The following is a 20,566-nucleotide window of genomic DNA, read 5'->3' on the forward strand; positions in this document are numbered from 1 at the left end:
AAAGTTATTAAGTATTCAAACAGCTTTTCTTTATTTCTTAACTGAATTAAATAATTGTGTCATGGGAAAAATTTAGTGTACATCACAGAACATCACTTATAATGGAGCTATTTTCTCCTAAAACCATTCTTACCACCTTAATAGACTTCAGATTGATAGTGTTTTCTCTATCCTTCAAATTGCATTCAGTTTTTAAAAACTTATTTTATCTATTAAAATGTTGAATTATAGTGTTACCATTTAAAAAGCAGCACATATGTATATGCTCCGTGTATATATACATTTATTTTATTTTATATATTTATTTACTTTGGTTGCATTGGGTCTTCGTTGCTGCGCACGGGCTTTCTCTAGTTGCAGTGAGCAGGGGCTCCTCTTCGTTGCAGTTCACGGGCTTCTCATTGTGATAGCTTATCTTGTTGCAGAACACAGGCTCTAGGTACGCGGGCTTCAGTAGTTGTGGCACGTGGGCTCAGTAGTCGTGGCACATGGGCTTAGTTGCTCTGTAGCATGTGGGATCCTCCTGGACCAGGGCTCGAACCGTGTCCCCTGCGTTGGCAGGCAGAGTCTTAAACACTGTGCCACCAGGGAAGTCCCTATATACATTTATTTTAACTATAAATGTCTTTCAGGATTTAGGATTATTTCTTTAGGGTACTTTCCAGAGCTAGAATTTCTGGGACAAAGGCTGTGCATAGTTTTTAAGCTATTGAGATTGAAAGCAGCAGTTTTTGTGATGTATACACCAAGCCATAGCCAGACGATCCTCTTCAGGATTACTCCAGAAGTCCAACAGTTATTTATGAAGAATAAATTTTGTTTCATACTTCCAAATTTTATTTTTATTTTATTTATTTATTTAGTTAGTTAGTTAGTTAGTTGCACCAGGTCTTAGTTGTGGCTCCAGGGCTCCTTTAGTTGTGGCTTGCCAGCTCCTTAGTTGCAGCACACAGGCTCCTTAGCTGTGGCATGTGAACTCTTAGTTGTGGCATGCATGTGGGATCTGGTTCCCTGACCAGGGTTTGAACCTAGGTCCCCTGCATTGGGAGCACAGAGTCTTATCCACTGAGCCACTAGGGAAGTCCCAACACATGTTTTTTTTTTTTTTTTTTTTTTTGGCCATGTTGTGGGATCTTAGTTCCCCAACCAGAGATCGAACCGGGGCCCTCGGTAGTGAAAGCGCAGAGTCCTAACCACTGGACAACCAGGGAATTCCCCTCTAATTTTTACATAAGTAAACATTTTGAATGGCTTCTATAATATTAGTATACTAGAAATTAAAATATGCCAACTAATGATATTATAAAATCTTTTCTATTAACATTAGTAGCTGAAATCCTAGTTAAGCTATAACACATATACTTACTTTTATGGTGTGTGTTTAGATAGTTTAGATACTAACGAAAGGAGTTGATGGAACACATAGGTTCAGCTCCGTTTTACATGAGCTGTATTTAATTTTTCTTTGCTATATTTCCTAGCGACGGAGGGTACATCTCTAATTATATAATTTTTCTCAATGTGTATGGACAAACTTAGTGGAATCAACATAAATCCATTGCCCTAACTTAAAGCTTACTTTTCCCCCTCCTCCCTCTTCCCTGAGGTACGTTTAGATGTAAGAAACAAAACATTTGCCCTTATATTTGTCTGTAACAGTATTCACTACACTATAGAGCAGAATTATGAAAAAGTGGTGGCTGTACTGTAGTAGACAACTTAAGGTATATGTGCGGAAGTGAGCTAACATAGTGTACTTAACAGAGCCTGCTTGCAAGGTTGGCCCTGGGCTGATGTCTGGGACCTCGGAGGTGGGGAGTGTTCCGGTTTTTCCCTAACTGATGAGGGTGGTTTACTGTTCCTAGACTCTGTGCAAACAGTGTGGTTTGTGCTGCTCACATGCTTTCCGTCCGGGAGTGTGGGATTCTGGTGTGTGCTTCTCTGTAAAAACCCTGGTGCTTCTCTGAGCAGATATATTGCCTTTGTGCTCCTGGACGAAGAGTGGGCCGTGTGACCCCTCGTGAGGAAGGGGGCATAAGGAAGCCCACAGATGAATCCCTCTAGTCTCCACCTGCGTCTTTGCCCCTTGAGATCTGGATGTGTACGTTTACTACACTGCTGTGGTAGATCTTAGTCGCGAGTGCAACCCTGTGCTGAGTTCCAGTGACTTTCTGAACATGGAAGTGGTCTTGGGGGACCCCCCCACACACCAGTCAAGGATCTTTGTTACTAAATTTACTGAGAAACTGTAGGGATTATATTTTAAAGCAGTTTTATTTATGCAGTAGTCATCAACATCATACGGAGAATTTAATGCATTTCTGATGTTGTTCTGTAATTTTTAACATTTTATTTCAGAAAGTTCTACACAGTAGAAGTCTGTCCTGCGTATAGGATAGCTGTCTAGAGTATCCTGGGGATTTGTCTGACAGGTTGCATCAAATTGCAGAGAACTCCATGACATACAGACTTAACTGTCAATGATTACAATTAAACACTTTCTTTAGACTCACTTTCTCCTCCTGCTAAGAACAGCTAGTGGATAGAAATGGACTAAGAAATAAAGCTTGTCTCTGACTCACTGAAAGAGTGAGTGGCGGAGGGAGGGGGAGAAAAGCGCTCTGATCTCAATTTTAGAGTTGTCCTTTCATACCCACCCTTTAAGTTATCATAAGCAATATCAAGGAAAAAGATTTATTAATTCATTGTATGTTTAAGATCCTGTTAGAATTTAGGAGTATAAACTTAGTGTCTGTTTTTTGGGCTATAAACTGTGCATTGTTTTATTTGGGAGGGGGTGTGATTAGGGAATTTGGTTTAAAAAAAAATCAGTAAAGTAAGAAATATATCTTTAGTAGTAACTTCGTTTTTTGTCTTCCTGGATATGATCATATAAATTCCTTACTGTGATTTTCTCTTGGATGAGGTCCCAAATATTGGCCCTATTGTTAAGTAGATAAAACGCTTCCTCTGTTTGTCTTTAATTCATTCATCTGTTCAGTATGAGATATATTTTGGTGATTTCTAATCTAAACCATTCTCTTCAGTGTAGCCATACATGACAGTTTATTACTGAGGATTTAATGTGGTTATTGGAACTTTGTTAAAGTTAACAACTTTAGTTACAACAGCATTAACAATTTTAGTTAACATTAGTGTAATCTAGATTTACCCAGGCTGCGTAGATCTGGAAAGAGTAGTACTAGAATAATCAGACTGCTGTGTTACAAGAATGCCCTTCACCTCAAATTCTTCAGATTCTTCTCTTTCTCTCACATTTGCTTGTTTCACATTTGCTTTTAAATAGTGACAACTGGCATCTATGCCACTTGATAGCATGAACACTTGCTTTTCTCCTCCCAACTTGTTATATCAGTTAATTCTGGTGTTGACACTCTTCATTTCCTGTTTGTAGCTATTGCTGTACCAAGAAGAGGAAACTTTCACCTCTTTCTCTTTCCTTTTCGATGAATGTATTGTGTGCTGACACCGTGCCATTACGTGTGTAGTTGGGGATACAGAGAGGATGAAGGCGCAGTTCTCCCCTGCAAAGAGACAGTTTGCATTGTGCGCTGCTTGCAGCAAAAGATAAAGTACAAAATGATGGGAATAATTTTTAAACATGAGCATCAGGAGAATTTTTATAGAGTAAGAAGATTTTTCAGAAGTTGAATTGGAATTTACTGTGAGGGTGGGGTTTAGAGAGCTCGGTGTTGACAAGGAGGGTTGTTGATGAGTGTACCAGAGGAGGGGACAGTCTTCAAGCCTTGTGGATCCGTGAAGCAGCCTGGTGCCTTCAGGGAAGTTGTATCGAATCTTTAGATGAATCGAAGAGGATCGTCACGATTTCAGTATTGTCTTTCTGTCCATGAACATGGGCTCTCTGTCCAGTTCTTTTTTCCAGGTCTTCTTTAATGCCTTTCCACAAAGTTTTATAATTTTCTGTGTTCAAGTATTACATATATTTTGTAAGATATTCTGAGACACATTTGTGGTAATTGTTGGTATTATAATTTGGCGTCTCAAAAATAAAAATTTTCTAGTTCATTATTCTTAGTGTGAAAATATGTGATTGACATTTGTGTGTTGGTTACTTTGAGACATTCTATTTCTAATAATTTGTAGATTATTTTATATGTATATATACATATGTATATGTGTGTGTGTATATAAAATTTGAACACTTACTTGCAAATAATGATGATAATCTCTTCCTTTGTAATCTTTTTTCTGTTGTTTTCTTGCATTGGCCCTTTAGTATGGGATTGTAGAGAAGAAATCATAGTTGACATTTTTGTCTTGTACCTGATTTTAAAAGGGATGCTCCTAATGTTTTCATATTTAGGAGGATCTTTGCTCTGGCATCTTAGATACATTTGTATCTGAGAGGACACCTTTTAAAAAATTCTTTGAGAGAAGAAAATATTACATTTGTTTTTCCTAGAAGGGATTTAAAAGCGACCTTAGCATTTGTTCATGAGGCATTTATTCAGTGACTTCTGAGGGCCTCAAAGATGAGCAAGACAAAAATATACACTTTAATGGAGTTTATAGCTTTTATTTTTCATTTTATGACATTTTTAGTTTGAATTGTTTATCATTATCATGCCAATTAAAAGGTTTTAGTTGATAGGTATTGCCAAATATTCTTCCAAAAGAGATTGTAACAATCGACACGAAAAATGTATGACAGTATTTATATGCCATCCACCCTTTTAATAATTGTCTAAATAAACTTTTTAATCTACGCCAGTCTGAGCCAATGATACGCTGGCTTTACTTTGCATCTCTTTTAATTATCAGTGAATATTAGCAGCTTTTTATATGTTTGAGGCATTTAATTTTCTTTTCTGCAGACTGACTACTTGTATAATTTGTCCATTTTCTATTGGTTGCTTTCTATTTTCTTAATGATTTTAAGAACTATATAATAAGATGATTAGCCTTTTACTAAGTGTTGCAAATATCTTTTTTTTGCTGTGTAGAAATATTTATTTTTTGAAGAAGTTAAATTCTATTTTGACCTTTGTGTTTTGTATGTCTTCATAACATTATATTTAAAAAAATGTTCTTTGAGATACTTTTCGTTTTAAACTCTTAAATATTAAATCTGAATATTTATTTGTCTTTTTTATGGGTGTAATGAATGGAAGGGTGAGTCACTTTTATTTATTTTATCTAAATAACCATCTGTTTGCTTTTATCTTTACTCAATTCGTCATTTAGGGATGGCTAGTAAGTTGGCATATCTGACTACTGTCCATCTCCTCCCCTGAAGTTTTATCTTATGCTTATTTTTTCATATATATTTGGGGTCAAGTTTCATGCTTATTCTGTTGTGTTGACCCACTGTTCATGGGAGCCTTTATCCAATATTTTTGTTACTATAGCTTTCATCACTTTTTTAGTATCCAGTGACCTTATACAGTACTTTTTTCTTCCTTTTACTTTTTCAGTCTTCTTTCTTCTTCTTTTTTTTTTTTTGTTCTTCCTCTGTACTTGCTTTACTTTAGTAATTTTCCTGGCTATCTTACTGCTTATTTTTCCAATGAATATAATTGGTTTGGCTAAATAAAAAAAATTATGTTGGTTTTCTTATTGAGCTAGCATTATGCTTTTAGATTAGTTTGGGGTAGAATTGACATTTTTACAACAAATAGGTACAGGTATTTATTTTCTTTTGTTCAAGTTATCTTTTGTTTCTGACAGTAGAGTTTTACCTTTTTCTTCATGTAAGTCCTGCACATCCTGGGTAAGTTTGTGCCTAGATATTTTAGGTTTTTATTGCTAGTTAATGTAAGTGGAATTTTGTTTTTTGCAATCTGTTTGTCTCTCCCCCCTCTCCAACACACACACACACTCCCTCTCTCCCCCACCCCCCACCCCATACGCCCATTGGATTAATGGAGTTTTCTTGATCCTTCTCCCCTCACCTGCAGCAATAATTTAGGTATTAACTATTTTTGTTGAGATGTAATTCACATATCATAAACTTCACTCTTCTACAGTGTACAATTCAGTGGTGTTTAGTATACTCTCAAGACTGTGCAACCATCATCATAGTCTAATTCCACAGCATTTTCATAACCCTAAAAAGAAACTTCATACCTTCCTATTAGTAGTCACTCCCCATTTCCCCCCTCCTCAGTCCTTGGAAACCACTAATTTACGTTATGTCTTTATGGATTTGCCTCTTCTGGCCGTTTTATGTAAATAGAATCATACAACGTGTGGCTTTTTTGTCTCTGGCTTCTTTCACTTAACAGTGTTTTCAAGCTTCATCCATGTTGTTGCATGAATCAGTATTTTTTTCCTTCATACAGGTGAATAGTATTCCATAGTATAGGCGAGATCACATTTTGTTCACCCGTTTATCAGTTGATAGACATTTGAGTTGTTTCCACTTTCTGACTATTATGCATAGTGCTGCTTTGAACATTCATGTACTGGTTTTTGTGTGAAGATAATGTTTTCAGTTATCTTGGGTAACATACTTAGGAGTAGAATTACTGGTGTTTAACAGTTTGAGGAACTGCCAGACTGTTTTCAAAGTGATTGCATTATTTTATACTCCCACCAGCAATGTGTTAAGGATTTCGTTTTCTCCACTTCCTCACTAACACTTGTTATTGTTCTTATTTTTGATTATAGCTGTCATAGTAGGTATAATGTGGTATCACTGTGGTTTTGATTTGCATGTTCCTAATGATGTTGAGCTGCTTTTTACCTGCTTATTGGCCATTTGTTTATCTTCTTTGGAAAAATGTCTATGCAGATCCTTTGCCAATTTTAAAATTTGGTTATTTTTGTTGTTGAGTTATAAGAGTTCTTTATATATTCTATATACTGGACCTTTACTGAATATATGATTTGTAAATATTTTCTCCCATTCTGTGGGTTGGCTTTTCACTTTCTTGATGGTTTCCTCTGAAGTACAAAAAGTTTAAAATTTTAGTGAAGTCTTAATTTCTTTTTCTTTTTCCCTTGGTTATGTGTGCTTTAGGTGTCAACTTAAGAAACACTTGTTTAGCTGAAGATCATGAAGTATATGCTGGTTTTCTTAGAGTTTTATAGGTTAGTTCCTGCATTTAGATTTTTGAGGTAATTTTTGTGTACGGTGTAGGGTAGAGGTTGGATGTTACGTACTATGTTTTGGTTTTGTGTATGGTCACCCCTAGAATTTTACCATGCATGCTTTACTCAGTATGAACTTGTTGAAGTCCTTCCTGCCCTCTTTCAGTGTTACAGTAACCTAGAATTTTAATTACACTTTGACTTGAACCTATCTCAGCCTAATTGTTTCACTGTCAGTGCTTGTTCAGATTTACCCATACATTCTTTTATTCTGTGTTTTTTGGGGGAAGGAGTTTTCTTCTGTATTGAAGTGGATCATTTAATTGTTCTTTTGCCAAGGAGATGTGAGTGACCTTAAAAATGTCTTTACTTTTCCCCTCACTTGCAAATTGTGCATAAACTTTAAGATGACATTTATTTCCCTTACTTTGAGCACATTTTTTCATTGTCTAGTGTTGCTGATCAGTCTCCTGTGAATGTAATTGTCCTTTTTTTTTTTTAAAGATAATTTGTCTTTTTTTGCTTTTGTAGCTTTTTAGGTTTTTCTCTTTATCTTTGGCATGCAACAGTTTCACCTGATTGATTGAAAGGGACTTGTTTTTACTTATTCTGTTCAGGACTCTTGTTTAGGATTTCTGGAATGAGGATTTCCTAGTTCTTGAATATCCCAAAGCTTTTCTTCGAATATCGCTTCTCCAGTATTTTCTTTATCCTGGAAATTTGCCTTCTCATTCTACCTTCTGTGTATCTTATCTTAACCAGTCTTTTATATTTTCCAAGCTTTGTTTCTAGATTCTTCTCTGGTTTACTTTTCTTGTCTTTGTGTCTACCTTGCTATTTAACTCACCTGTTAAGTTTTTTCTCCTTTAATTTTAATGGTTATAATTTTTACTCTTATAGAATATAGTTCTGTTTAAGAAGGACAAATGGGACTTCCGTGGTGGCGCAGTGGTTGAGAGTCCGCCTGCCGATGCGGGGGACACGGGTTCGTGCCCCGGTCCAGGAAGATCCCACATGCCGTGGAGCGGCTGGGCCCGTGAGCCATGGCCGCTGAGCCTGCGCGTCCGGAGCCTGTGCTCCGCAGCGGGAGAGGCCAAATGTTTGTCACTTCTTTCATGTCCTTAATCATTTTAGTTGTAGGGTTTTTAAAATCTCCTTTATAGGGTTCTGTTATCTGGGATTCATTGTTTTCAGGTGCTAATTCTCAATGTATTGTGCATATTTGATTCTCATTTTGGGAGTTCTTTTCACATGGGATTATTTTCTGGGGAGAGACCATGTTTGTTTGTTTGTTTGTCGAAATAGTTGGTGTTTGCTTTACCCAGGTGTCCATTGCCAGTGCAGTTTAAGTTTTATAATTACCCACTGGGATCCCTATCACACAGAATCTCCTGGGGCTTTTTCTCTCCTGCACCTGTGCATGGTGCAGGCATTAGGTTTCCATTTCTCTTGAACCCCCCCCACCACGCGCCAAGCCCTCTTCCTTTCCTCCATCTCTGTTCCACAGACAAGCCTACCTATTGCCTGTGGGCTGACAGGTAGCAGTTTTCTCCTCCACCATTGCCTGATGGTACAGCTTTTCCAGACTCCTGGCTTTACACTGGGATTTGAATTTCATTCTCCACATTTTATGTGCTGAAGGCCATGTTTCATATGCCTATGTGAACATGGAAGCCTTAACTTGTAGACACTATATCTGGCCTGGGATGTGGTTTTCCAAAGTTCCCACAGTATAATCTCTAGTTCACAATTTTGCCTTAATTTCTTGCTCTTGGAGTTTTTGCTTTTGTTGCTATTCTTTTGATTTCAGCTATGTTTTTAAATGTGGGTATTGTATTTTATCGTGCAGTTCTATGTGCTCATAGTTTTGGTTGGGGTTGAGGGAGGGTATTTGTTTTATTTAGCTCAGTCTCTGATTTCCCAGAAATATGATTGTCTTAGGTGGATGTTTGTATTTAGGAACGATTCATTTGGTATTTTGTAATACTGGAGCCATTTACTTTATGCATTCTGTCATTATTTACAAGAGTCTTTTTTGTTTGTTTCCTTCCTTGGGTTTTTCAGGTATAGAATTATGTCATCCAGAAACACTGATACTTTTACCTTGATAAGTTAACCTTAAATTTTAAAAATTTCATTTATTTTGTTCATTGCTCTGGTTAATTCGTCCAGTGGGCATTTCTGTATTGTTCCTCACTTTTCTTTGAATTGGGTACTTTTAAGAAGGATTTGTTCGAGTGTTCTAAAGCGATTAACTTACACATGACTTAAATATCTCAGTTTGCATATTCACTTAATAAGAAATTACAGTGTAATTATTGTATATGATCTCACCAAAATGTCATTTTAAGAGTTAATTACAAAAGTAATGCAAAAAATAAATACACAAATTAAGTATTTTTAATTCAGATTTTTTTTAAAATACAGATTTTCATTCTTCTTGTTTGTCTCTCATGGTATCCTCAGTGTGTTGCTATGTTTGCATACGTGTTCATGTGATTGAGTACTAATTAATAGCAAACTGTTGTAATAACCACAAGTAGCGCCCCTGCCTCCACCCCCCCATATAAGGGAGGATGGAACTTATAAAGGAATATTTACATGCAAGAGAGATGAAATGGAATCTGTTCATTCTACTTCACTTTGATTTTTAGTTACTGATTTCTGTAGTAAGGTTCTGCTCCTTTGTGCTGTCTGTAATTTAGTGTTACATGCAGGCAGTTAATATTAAGTGTGTTGTGCTTATCGTCTTCACAATACCAAGTACAGAATAACTCTCTCCAAGCAGATGTGTGTGTATTTTACTCGATTCTTTAACATGTTTGCAAAATATTTTGGTGGCACAAAGCTATGCCTTTTGTGGCTGGATGTTTCAGTAACTTAGAGGTCAGTTTCCTTTCTAGCTTCCCATACAACTTAAATATTCTGTTACCCTTATGGGTGGTGATCCTTATTACTGTTTTACATGTTTTATTTTGTATGTGTTTAGATCATGCCAGCCAGCCTCAGCTCAGATATATTAACTCAGATTTCAGTGCTGAAACTTTGTACTAGAATAGCCACAAAATTTAAAATTCTGAAGAGAGAGCTTGTAACTTACAACCTGTAAATTCTACTAGATTGTTTTTGGTAGTCTTTTTCCTCGTATTTTGCCTTAAGGAGAGATTCTACCTTTTGTTTCACTTGTACGCCTGCTCTGGTGCCAGACTCTTCCCCTCCTCTCCTGCTGCACCCCACTTCCCCTACCCTGGTCCCACACGTCGTTTAAGTTGTCACACTAACGCTCCTAAGTGTAATGGACCCCCTTTCTGTTCTCTGGTGTATGGCTTAGGGGTTGGGCAGCTGTATTAGATATTGGCTAAGAGCACAGGCTTTGGAATCAAATAGACCTGAGTTTCAATCTTGATTCTTTTGTTCAGTAACCTGTATTTGCCCTTACAATAAATTTTTAAAAATTATTTTTAAGTTAGTTTCTTCCTCTGTGAGGTGACTGTTGATATACCTACCTCACAGGGTTGTTGTGAGGATTAAAATAGTCGTGTATGTGAAGCACTTTTATTACTGCCTGACATATGGAAAGTGCTTAAGAATTGGTAGCTGTATTTGCTGATGTTATTAATTTAAAGGTAGTAAACAAATTTACTCATTTTTGGTGACTTGGCCAGTTTTATATTGGAAGGGCTTAGAGACTAGCTTTAGGAAAACTGTAGATGCATTTCATATTAGATGAGTGGGGAGTATGTATCTTTTGAAAATAGTTGAATAATCCTCCCAATTTTTGCAGTATGGATTGACCTACAATTAAATGTATAATATACAGAGTTAGAAAAAATACAGAACTCTGGAAAAGTTTTTTAAAAATTAGGCTCATATGTAGGGCTTCCCTGGTGGCGCAGTGGTTGAGAGTCCGCCTGCCGATGCAAGGGACATGGGTTTGTGCCCCGGTCTGGGAAGATCCCCCATGCCGTGGAGCGGCTGGGCCCGTGAGCCATGACCGCTGAGCCTGCGCGTCCAGAGCCTGTGCTCCGCAACGGGAGAGGCCACAACAGTGAGAGGCCTGCGTACCACAAAAAAAAAAAGAATCATGAGTTTTAAAAATTAGGCTCATATGTTAATATAATAGCTTGGCTTCCTTATAAGTATTTTTCTAAAGGGTTTTAGACTTTTAAAGTTTCTCTTAGATGTATTTAAGACATACTTGCGAAATTCCTGGCCTATTTTAATGTCAGTGCAGTAGACATTGTGTTATAGCAGGAAGAGTATTAAACTGGAAGTTTGGAGACTTGGGTTTGAAGCCTGGCTTTGCTGTTGGCTGTGCACATATGTCCTTGGTCAGATAGCAACCCCCCTGTGTGTAAATTTCTGATCTGTACTGCGGTGCTTGTTACCTGAGCTACCTTCGTTGCTCAGAAAATCAGACAAAATAATTATGTCAGGGCTCTTTAGAAAATACAGAGGGCTATCCAGAGTAAAAATAAGTATTATCTCAGTTCTCAACCTTATTTTTATTCACCTACATCTTTTCAAAAAGCAGTGTTCGTGTTTTATGAATTCTTAGCAATTGAAATTCATATCCCTGTTAATCATATTTCTGTGACCAGAAGCATTTTGGTAACTTTTTTCTTGAATCGTGAGATGGCATATTATTTCAAATGTGAAGTTTTTCAGTTGTTTCCCAAATAGCCAGAAAATAGCTCCTGGATAAGCTAATTCTTTCAGGAAGTGTAACTAACTGTGGCTGGAGAAACCATTTTCAGTCTCTGCTCAGAACTGATCGCCTCCATTAAGCCTTTGACTAAACTGTGCCTGGTTTTACTTAATTTGCATTCCATCTGTATGGAGGCATGGAGTTGACAGTACATTCGTTTCTATTTGAGTGTTTCTGTAAGCCATTTTATGTCTTTTACATGTGACCTGGCCTTGTTTTCTCAGATAGCTTGGAATCTCCTGAGGGTTGAAGACAATTGTCCTTTCCCTTTCTCCACCATAGATTCATGATAGAGGATGCTCTGCATACAATGGTTTCTTGCTAGTTGTGTTTAGGTAAAACTCGCACTAGAGCAGAGTATGCATCTGCAGAAATTTTCAGTTGTCTACTATATAGCGTATGCCTGTTTAAAGACAAAAGGCATCAAAATAGTATACGTCTTGATTTTAAAAAAAATACGGTATTTAAGCGGCCATGTATTTCAACTAAGACTAGACTTAGTTTTTTTTTTTTGCTTTTTCAAACCATTCTGTTAGTAGTATTTGGCCAAAAGAAATCTAATAAATCTCATTAAATAATTTTATTTTTTGATAGTAAAATATTTTAGGGGTATGTGATATTTGTATTGTTAATAGCCATAGTTTTAAATGATTCATTACAAAAAAGGAATTATGCCTTTTATTAAAGAAAGGCTTTTATAAAAGGCATAATTTTATAGAGTCTCAGTTATTTCTCACTTTTTGATTAATTTATTAAATTATCAGTAATTCTTATTATTGAAGTTTCTCATGTAAACCTTGATATGGAGGAGACGTATTCTTACAGTAAATATCCTAATTTATTTGGGAATGACTATATTTGAAAAAAAGAAATTCTTTACATTTGCTTTTAATCAGAGCTTTCTCTAAAACGAGACAAAATTGTCTTTTATTTTTGAACTTAAAGAATTTTGCTAAAGATGTTTCTTCCAAATGAACGTTTGCATTTTATTTTCCAGATTTTTTTCTCTGAAACCAGTTTTTGCTTTCTAAGAAACATTTTTACATCTTCTTCAGGAATGTCATTGTCTGCTGGATCTTCCCCTCTGCACTCCCCCAAGATCACTCCACATACTTCTCCTGCTCCCAGAAGAAGAAGTCACACTCCAAATCCAGCCAATTACTTGGTGCCTTCTAGTGCCTCTACACCTGTTAATAATCCTGTCTCTCAGACTCCATCTTCTGGTCAGGTGATCCAAAAGGAAACTGTCGGTGGGACGACTTACTTCTATACAGACACAACTCCAGCACCTTTGACTGGAATGGTATGTCTGCATTTAAAGGAGAAAAGAGAGGGCTCTTATAACAGCTTCTTCTTATTAATGAGATTAACGAGGAGGTTTACCCAGTCCTGTATCTTTATACTGTGATGTGAAAAAGTAATTAATTTCTGACTTAGATGATAATTCCAATCTCTTCTTACCTGTTCAAAGTAATCTGTTTCTGCATTAATAATATCTCTAGTTTTGGCCAAATCTGCTTGTAATCAGAAGTTATATTTAAGCTCTAGTTTATTACTTTATGGCATGTTTTGCTTATGGGGTTACCTAGTACTTGTGCTAGCTGGTGTTGATGTTTGCTGACTTTTGTTTGTAGATACAGGTAGTTTCACCTCTGAAGTTAGAGAAAGTAGTTAGAGAAGTAGATGGATTCTTATCAGTAGTTGCTGAGAGCAAACCGATGATAAATGCTTGCTCAGGCGAGGCAGTGATTTAATAGCTAGAACTCTGGATGGTGGAGGACACAGTGATAGGAGGCCTCCAGCATGGGTCACTGGTAAGGAGGGAGGACGTTCAGGGAGCCCTGATTATGGGTAAGGAAAGAGCTACCAAAGGACTGTAGGGGGAGAGGGGCCGAGAGGGAAGCGTCATGTTCCATAAATTGTACACTTTTAGTTTCATAATTTTGTCCATGTTCAAAAATTATTTAGCTATAGAAAAATAAGTAGTAGATGAAGATCTCATGAGTAAGAAAGCCAAATTCCATTAAAATATGAATGCTGGTCTAAACTGTAGATATTTGACAAAATCATAACTGACAGGCTTAGATGAAAAGTATGTTTGGATTTTGGTAAGCAGATTTTGACCCCATAAGTTAAATTAATGGTTTATTTTGATTACATTTAATATTTTACTAAAAGGCAGTTTGAGTGGAAAGACAACAGATTTTTATTTTTCCTTTTTAAGAGTCCCAGTTCTGCCATTGTTTTGTGACTCTTGAATCTTAGTACCTCTGAGACTGGTCCCCCGATTGTAAATGAGGTTAAGCACACGACCATCGTATGAGAAGTAAATGTGAAAACATTTATAGAAGTACTTGTAAATCATGTAAAATGCTTTCTAAAAAATAATAAAATAGCTAATAGTTTCTTGTTTTGTTTTGTTTTTGGTCAGAGATCTTTCAAAAGTTATCACAGAACAGCTTGCCGAACTGAAGGTCAAATAATTGAGGTAGAGTAGAGACTTTCCTTGGTTCTTTCAAGTAAGAATTCCATCCATGTTTTACTTTTGGGGGGAGGGGTTATCATATTTTATCATTATTTACGTTTTTTATTTTATCATATTTGTAGAAAAAAGTTAGTTTAATCTATGAAGAGGTTCTTTTGTCACAAAACTGTCTCAGCTGTTTTTGTGGAGATTATATGTGGCACATTTTTGTAATGTTTTTACCCTTCAAACCACTCTTAAAAATATGCTCCTGGTAAACCTGAGGTAGTCATGCCCAACTATACTACCTGATATAAGGAAACCAAGGCAAGAAAAAGGAGGCACTCTTCTCCCTTCAGGTATAGGTTAAAGGAGACCTTACAGGTATTGCAAAATCACTTCCTGGTTGAGGTCCAGAGCAGAAGAGCCACATGAGGGCAACAGAAATCAAATGAATTCATTTTTAAAAGAGAAAAAAAAATGTTTGTTTTGGCTTTAAAAATGAAAGAATAAAACAAAAGATATTTTAGGATGTACTTGATTTTGTATCGTGGACCAGTTGAAGGGAAGGAGAGGCAGAGGAAAAAGGGAAAAAAGCGGGGTGGTGAGAAGATTCCAATTGGAAGAGGCAAAGACAAGAAGCTGGAAGCAGAATTGAGTGACGTTGTTGTAGTTTGATTGGAAGGTATATTGTCATACCCTTCTGTTCACCTCCACTGCTGACCCAGAGTATGTTGGTCCTCTTTTCTGTTCTAGTTTGAAGTGTTAAGTATCTAGATAACATTTTGTTTCGTTTGGTCGCTAGAAACCCTTAAAGAGGACAGTTCTTTGGGCGTCCACGGCAGAGTTACTACCTGATCTGACTGTGCCCAAGCACCGTGAATATCTACTTTCTTCCTCTCTTCCAGCTGCCTTAAAAAAATGCTTACAAAGAGCTCCTTTTGCCTCTCATTGGACCTGAAATTTTACTGTATCTGAAGAAATGTTTCCTTTCTCATTAGATTTTTAAAAACTTGTTATTCCAATAAAGATTATTTAAAAAATGAAATCATTCAGAAGGTGTACTAATAATAGCTTTTCTCAGGTGTTTAATTCACTATTATTTAAAGGTTAAAAGTATCCATTTGTCACTGTCATTTAAAGATTAAAACTTTATCGAAATAATGATAAAGCTTATCAATTGATCATGATATTTTCCCCCTTCCTATCTTTCAGGTTTTTCCAAACTACCATATTTATCCTCCAACTGCACCTCATGTTGCTTATATGCAACCAAAAGCAAATGCACCTTCCTTCTTCATGGCTGATGAACTCCGACAGGTATGCTTTCAGAGTTCGGGGTGGAAATACTTAATGTCTTTCGTGCTTTAGCAAAGAACTGGAGAAAGAACAGAGCTCCTTTCAAATTGTATTACTTAATCAAATATGCTGTAATAAAGAAGATAGAATTTACAGTTTATGAGACTAATTGATATTTATTTAAGGAAACCCATTTTTAAAGAAAATTGCAAGTAACTGTGTTCAGATGTAGAACACAGAGTAGCTATTTAAATGGGCCACCTTTTTGCACGGCACCTCCTGTGCACTGGAAGGTCTCTGAAGTATATAAATAAATAATTTAAATGGTTTCTAACCACTAGATAACTTTTTGCTAATATCTGTAGTAGTTGGCTAATAAGTAATTTGGCCTAGAAATGAACTTCATTTTTAAGGCAGCTCAATATTTTCTGTAAAGTAGGTTTTATAAAATTATTTAGTTTTTTTTGGCAGTGTTGAACAGGTATTATTTGGTATGTAGAATTTTACTTTACTCTTCGATTCTCAGAAATGTTTTTGTTTCACAGAAGTAAGTTGCACCAGTATAAAATAATGTTTGTAGAGTGAATTATCGACGAGCTTGGCCACAGAGCTAGCCGCATGCTCTGGGTTATAGCACTGCTACTTGAAACCAGCCTTAGCGATGGGCAGGTCTATCCAGGACTGGAATTTAGACATTTCACATTATTGGAAATGTTATGTCCTGATACCAACATTAAAAAGTACACATGCCAAAAATATTAGTACTCAGGCTCTTCAGTTGCAATAGAAAGTCCAGATTTCAGAAGTTGTGTTTAGATGTAAATATACTTGTTTTCTTTTCTTAGGAGCTGATTAACAGACATTTAATAACAATGGCTCAGATTGATCAAGCAGATATGCCAGGTAAAATGCAAGTTGACTGATGCTTCCTTTTAAAGGAGAGTGTAATCCTTATCTAGTCCTACATGTTTTTATGCCTTAAGCTAGCTAATTACTATTTTATGACTATATTTATTTGAAACCTACTTAAGAAGAATTCCAAGATGCCATTGATCTAGTATTTTTTCAAAGAATTCTACATGTGACAAGATTCTAGTTCATCCAAAAAATAGGTAGTTTTAGAATTCATGGTGATTTACCTCATCGTGCACTAGAATATTATTATCTTTTGAAACGATGAAGTATAGGTACTTAAGTAGGGGTGGGGAGGTGAGTGTTATTATTATTGAGGCTGCGGCATGCCAGACAGGGTACTAAGGCTTTCTGTGTGTAAGTTTTTTCCTCACAAAACTCCTGTGGTATAGATACTAACATTATCACCTTTGTTTTACGTATGAGGAAACTGAAGTTAACAGGCAGGTTAAGTAACTTGCCTCTAAGAACAAGTGGCTAGTAATTATCTGACCGAGTCAGAATTTAAACCTCGGTTTTTCTGACTGTACCATGATGTTTCTCAGCATTAAAATCTCTTTGCCTAGCTTATTCAGTATAGGCACAATGAAATGTGGTGTAATTTAGGAAAACTTTATAAATAATACAGTAGGAATACATTTGCTGTAGCGATAATCTCAGAACACCTGGTTGTAATCGCGAATTCAGCACAGTCCACTGTGTATCCTCTTGATCGCTAAAGAGTTCAAAGGAATATGTCTGTCTGGCTGTTACGTCTTAAGGCTGGGCAGGAAACTTACCTGTCATAGCCTTTGAAATGTTCACGTTGGAATTTTCCTTACTATTAAGCATTGTCTTTGAGGCCCTAGCTAGGGTAAAAAAAAAAAAAAGTTAGAAGATGCTATTTACAGTGGCTTCAGAATATCAGTACCTAGGAATAAGCAGAACAAAAGATGTGTAAGATATCAGTGGCAGAGATTTACTAAGGTGTTAAATAAGATAAATATAGAGAGTGAAGTACGATATTCATGAATAGGAGGACATAATGGTTGCCATTTTCGTAAACTAATCTATAGATTCAGTATAATTTCAGTCAAAGCACATGAGCTATTCTTACTCATATACTTCTGACACCTAATTCGTGTCCTAACAATTTAATTGTTAAGGGCTCAGTCCCATAAGACCACTCCTTCTTCAGATGCCAGCTGAAATGGGGTACCCAGGCTACTCAAACTTCTCTCTGGCCAACTACAAATTTGGGGGTTTCCACAACATGCCCTCAGGTTCGGCGATTAGCTGGAATGACTCACAGAACTCGGGAAAGCACTTTGTAAACTGTTACTGGCTTATTATAAAGAGTACAACTCAAGGAACAGCCAAATGGAAGAGAGATATGGGGCAGAGTGTGGGGATAGGGTGGGGTGTGGGGAGCTTCCATGCCCTCTCCAGGTATGCCACCCTCCCAGCACCTCATCATGCTCACCAACCTGTAAGCCCTCTGAATCCCTCTGTTTAGGAATTCTTACGAATGTTTCCTTGTCTTGGTGTGGTTGATTAAATCTCTGGCTCTTCGTGATGGACTCAGTCTCCAACCTCTCTCTCCTCTGTGGAAGGTTGGGGGATTGGCTGAAATTTCCACACTTCTAATCAAGATTTTATTTTATTTTTTTTATTATATTACAGCATAGCAGAGCTTTTCATAGTATATGATAAATATATCAAAGAGTAAAGGTCCAAGACTACCTGAAGCACTTTGAAGATTATGATTAGGGTTCTGGGTGTATTGGGGAGGGGAGGCTTGGTTTGAGTCTATAGTAACTGAAACAGTGTCGTAATGGCACTGGGTTAGACAAATTGATTACTGGAACAGACTAGGGAGAACCTAGACACATTCTGTGATAGAGGTGGCTAATCAGTGGGGAAAGGAAGGCATTGGAAAAAATGGTTTTCTTTATGGTAAAAGATTGTATTGTTACAATTGTATCATGATCTCAAACCACATGCAAAAACCAGTTCCAAATAGATTAAGAATTTAAATGTCAAAAGCAAAACTTTAAAATTCGTACAATGAAACACAAATGAGTAAATTTAATCTTTCCGTAGAGAAAGATTTCCTATACTGGAGGCAAAAAATTCTTGACTCTTAAAGAAAGTACTGATAAATTTTACTGAATTACGGTTAAAGGGACTTCCCTGGTGGTGCAGTGGTTAAGAATCTGCCTGCCAATACAGGGGACACGGGTTCGAGCCCTGGTCCGGGAAGATCCCACATGCCGCAGAGCGGCAGGGCCTGTGCACCACGACTACTGAAGCCCGCACACCTAGAGCTGGTGCTCCACAACAAGAGAAGCCACCGCAACGAGAAGCCCACGCACCACACAAAGAGGAGCCCCTGCTCGCCGCAACTAGAGAAAGCCCGCACGCAGCAACAAAGACCCAAGGCAGCCAAAAATTTAATTAATTAATTAATTAATTAAAAAAATTAAAAACACTCCAAAGATATCTATAGTAAAGAAAAAACTTGAAGAAGGTATTTACACAATTGACGAAGAAAATAAAAACCACAAATTAGTAAGAGCCTGAAAAAAAAAAAAAACAACAAAACAGAAAAATGGCCAAAAGGTAGGAATAGGCATTTCAAGAAAGTGGAAATTCATACAACGAAAAATCTATGAAGAAATGTTGAACATCACTGATGATCAGGGAAAGACAGATAAGATATCATTGGAAAGTCTGACCATGTGCAGTAGTAGGATGTGGATCCACAGGTTCTCCAGTACATTGCTGTTGGTTGTATAAATTGGTGAATGTGTTATCACTTCAGAAAATTCCTGAAGCTGAATATCTGTGTACCCTGTGATCTAGCAGTTCTGCTCCTAGATATAGGTCAACTATATATTTTTAACTAGAAAATGTATAAAGTATCCATAATATCACTGCTTACAATAGCAGAAACTTTGATCAGTCCAAACGCTCATCTTGAAGGACAGTGGGTGAATTAACTGATACTGTCAGACAATGGAATATTACATGGCAGTTTAAATGAAGAAAGTACACTTCATAAAGAAAGCAGTAATGTGGAAGAATCTCAGTAATGTAATATTAAGTTTAAAAGTGAGCTGCGAGAGACTACATAGAGCATGATACCTTTTTATAAAGTTGAAATTTATATATGTATTTACATTATCAATAAATGCATGTGTATATGCATATATACATAATAAAATTTTGAGGAATACATATAGGTATAATGAAACTATATAAAAACGGAAGGAAGAGAGAGAAGGAAGGCAGAGGTTGGTAGAGAACCATGTATTAAATGACCATTCAAGTCAAGGTCTGAGGCTTCGTTTTGTGTGCCAGGTTTGCAGATGCTTACCGTATTATTAAGAATAATTAACTGAATAAAAGCAGGCCATGCATGGACATGAGCTCGTGATTTGAGCGTCACAAACTAAAGATTGTGGTTAATCCAATTCTGTGCGCCCGTGTTCAAACAAGGTTTAATGAGTGGTTTTTTCTGTCGCTTGTCTCACTCTGATCTTTTTTACGTCTCGTGTTTACTATTAACCTTTGACTCATTTTGACTCATTTATTAATGTTGGTCTTACTGACTTTTTCCTTTCCCTTTTCCTTTCTGTTCTTCATACTTCCATCAAATTAGGACTTCTCAACTCAAATCATAATTTATTTCCTGTAGATCAGTGGTTCTCAGCCAGGAATGATTTTACCCCTCATGGGTCATTGGGTCATTTGGCAACGTCTGGAACATTTTTGATTGTCACAGTTGGCAGCGGGGTGCTACTGGCTACTAGTGGGTTGAGGCCACGGATGCTGCTAAATACCCTCCAGTGCACAGGACAGTCCCCGACAACGAAGGATTGTCTGGTCCAGTATGTCGCTAGTGCTGAGCTTGAGAAACTCTGCCATAGGTTTACCATGGTGAGCCTCAGACATTCAGTATCTTAGATCCAGTCTGTCATTCTCTATGTTCTTTGAGGGGACGTTGGGTTGAATAGAGGAAAGACACTAAAATTTTCTTTATCATTATTTTTAATGTTATTTGGTTGAACTGAGCCCCAGACTAAATATTGGGCTGAATTAAGGAGTGCATTTGTCTGGGATCTTCC

The 20,566-nt window shown here is 36.9% G+C and overlaps 1 protein-coding gene across 9 annotated transcripts in view; it reads left to right on the top strand.

The window, feature by feature from the left end:
• Nucleotides 1–20,566, top strand: part of PAN3 (poly(A) specific ribonuclease subunit PAN3) — a 116,260-nt gene that overhangs the window by 68,995 nt on the left and 26,699 nt on the right. For 6 of the 9 annotated variants that reach the window (XR_004044818.3, XM_070044095.1, XM_070044090.1 and 3 more), the window contains 4 exons: nt 12,838–13,085; nt 14,214–14,270; nt 15,462–15,566; nt 16,391–16,448. Coding sequence is in view for 8 of the 9 variants with exons in the window: in XM_070044095.1 (XP_069900196.1) it covers nt 12,838–13,085; nt 14,214–14,270; nt 15,462–15,566; nt 16,391–16,448 (468 nt within the window). In the remaining variant the exon portion in view is untranslated. The remainder of the gene's footprint in view (nt 1–12,837; nt 13,086–14,213; nt 14,271–15,461; nt 15,567–16,390; nt 16,449–20,566) is intronic. The other 3 variants (XM_070044092.1, XM_070044094.1, XM_030882604.2) reach the window with 1 other exon arrangement.

This window comes from Globicephala melas, chromosome 18, assembly GCF_963455315.2.
Source record: "Globicephala melas chromosome 18, mGloMel1.2, whole genome shotgun sequence".
Classification (NCBI taxonomy): Eukaryota; Metazoa; Chordata; class Mammalia; order Artiodactyla; family Delphinidae; genus Globicephala; species Globicephala melas.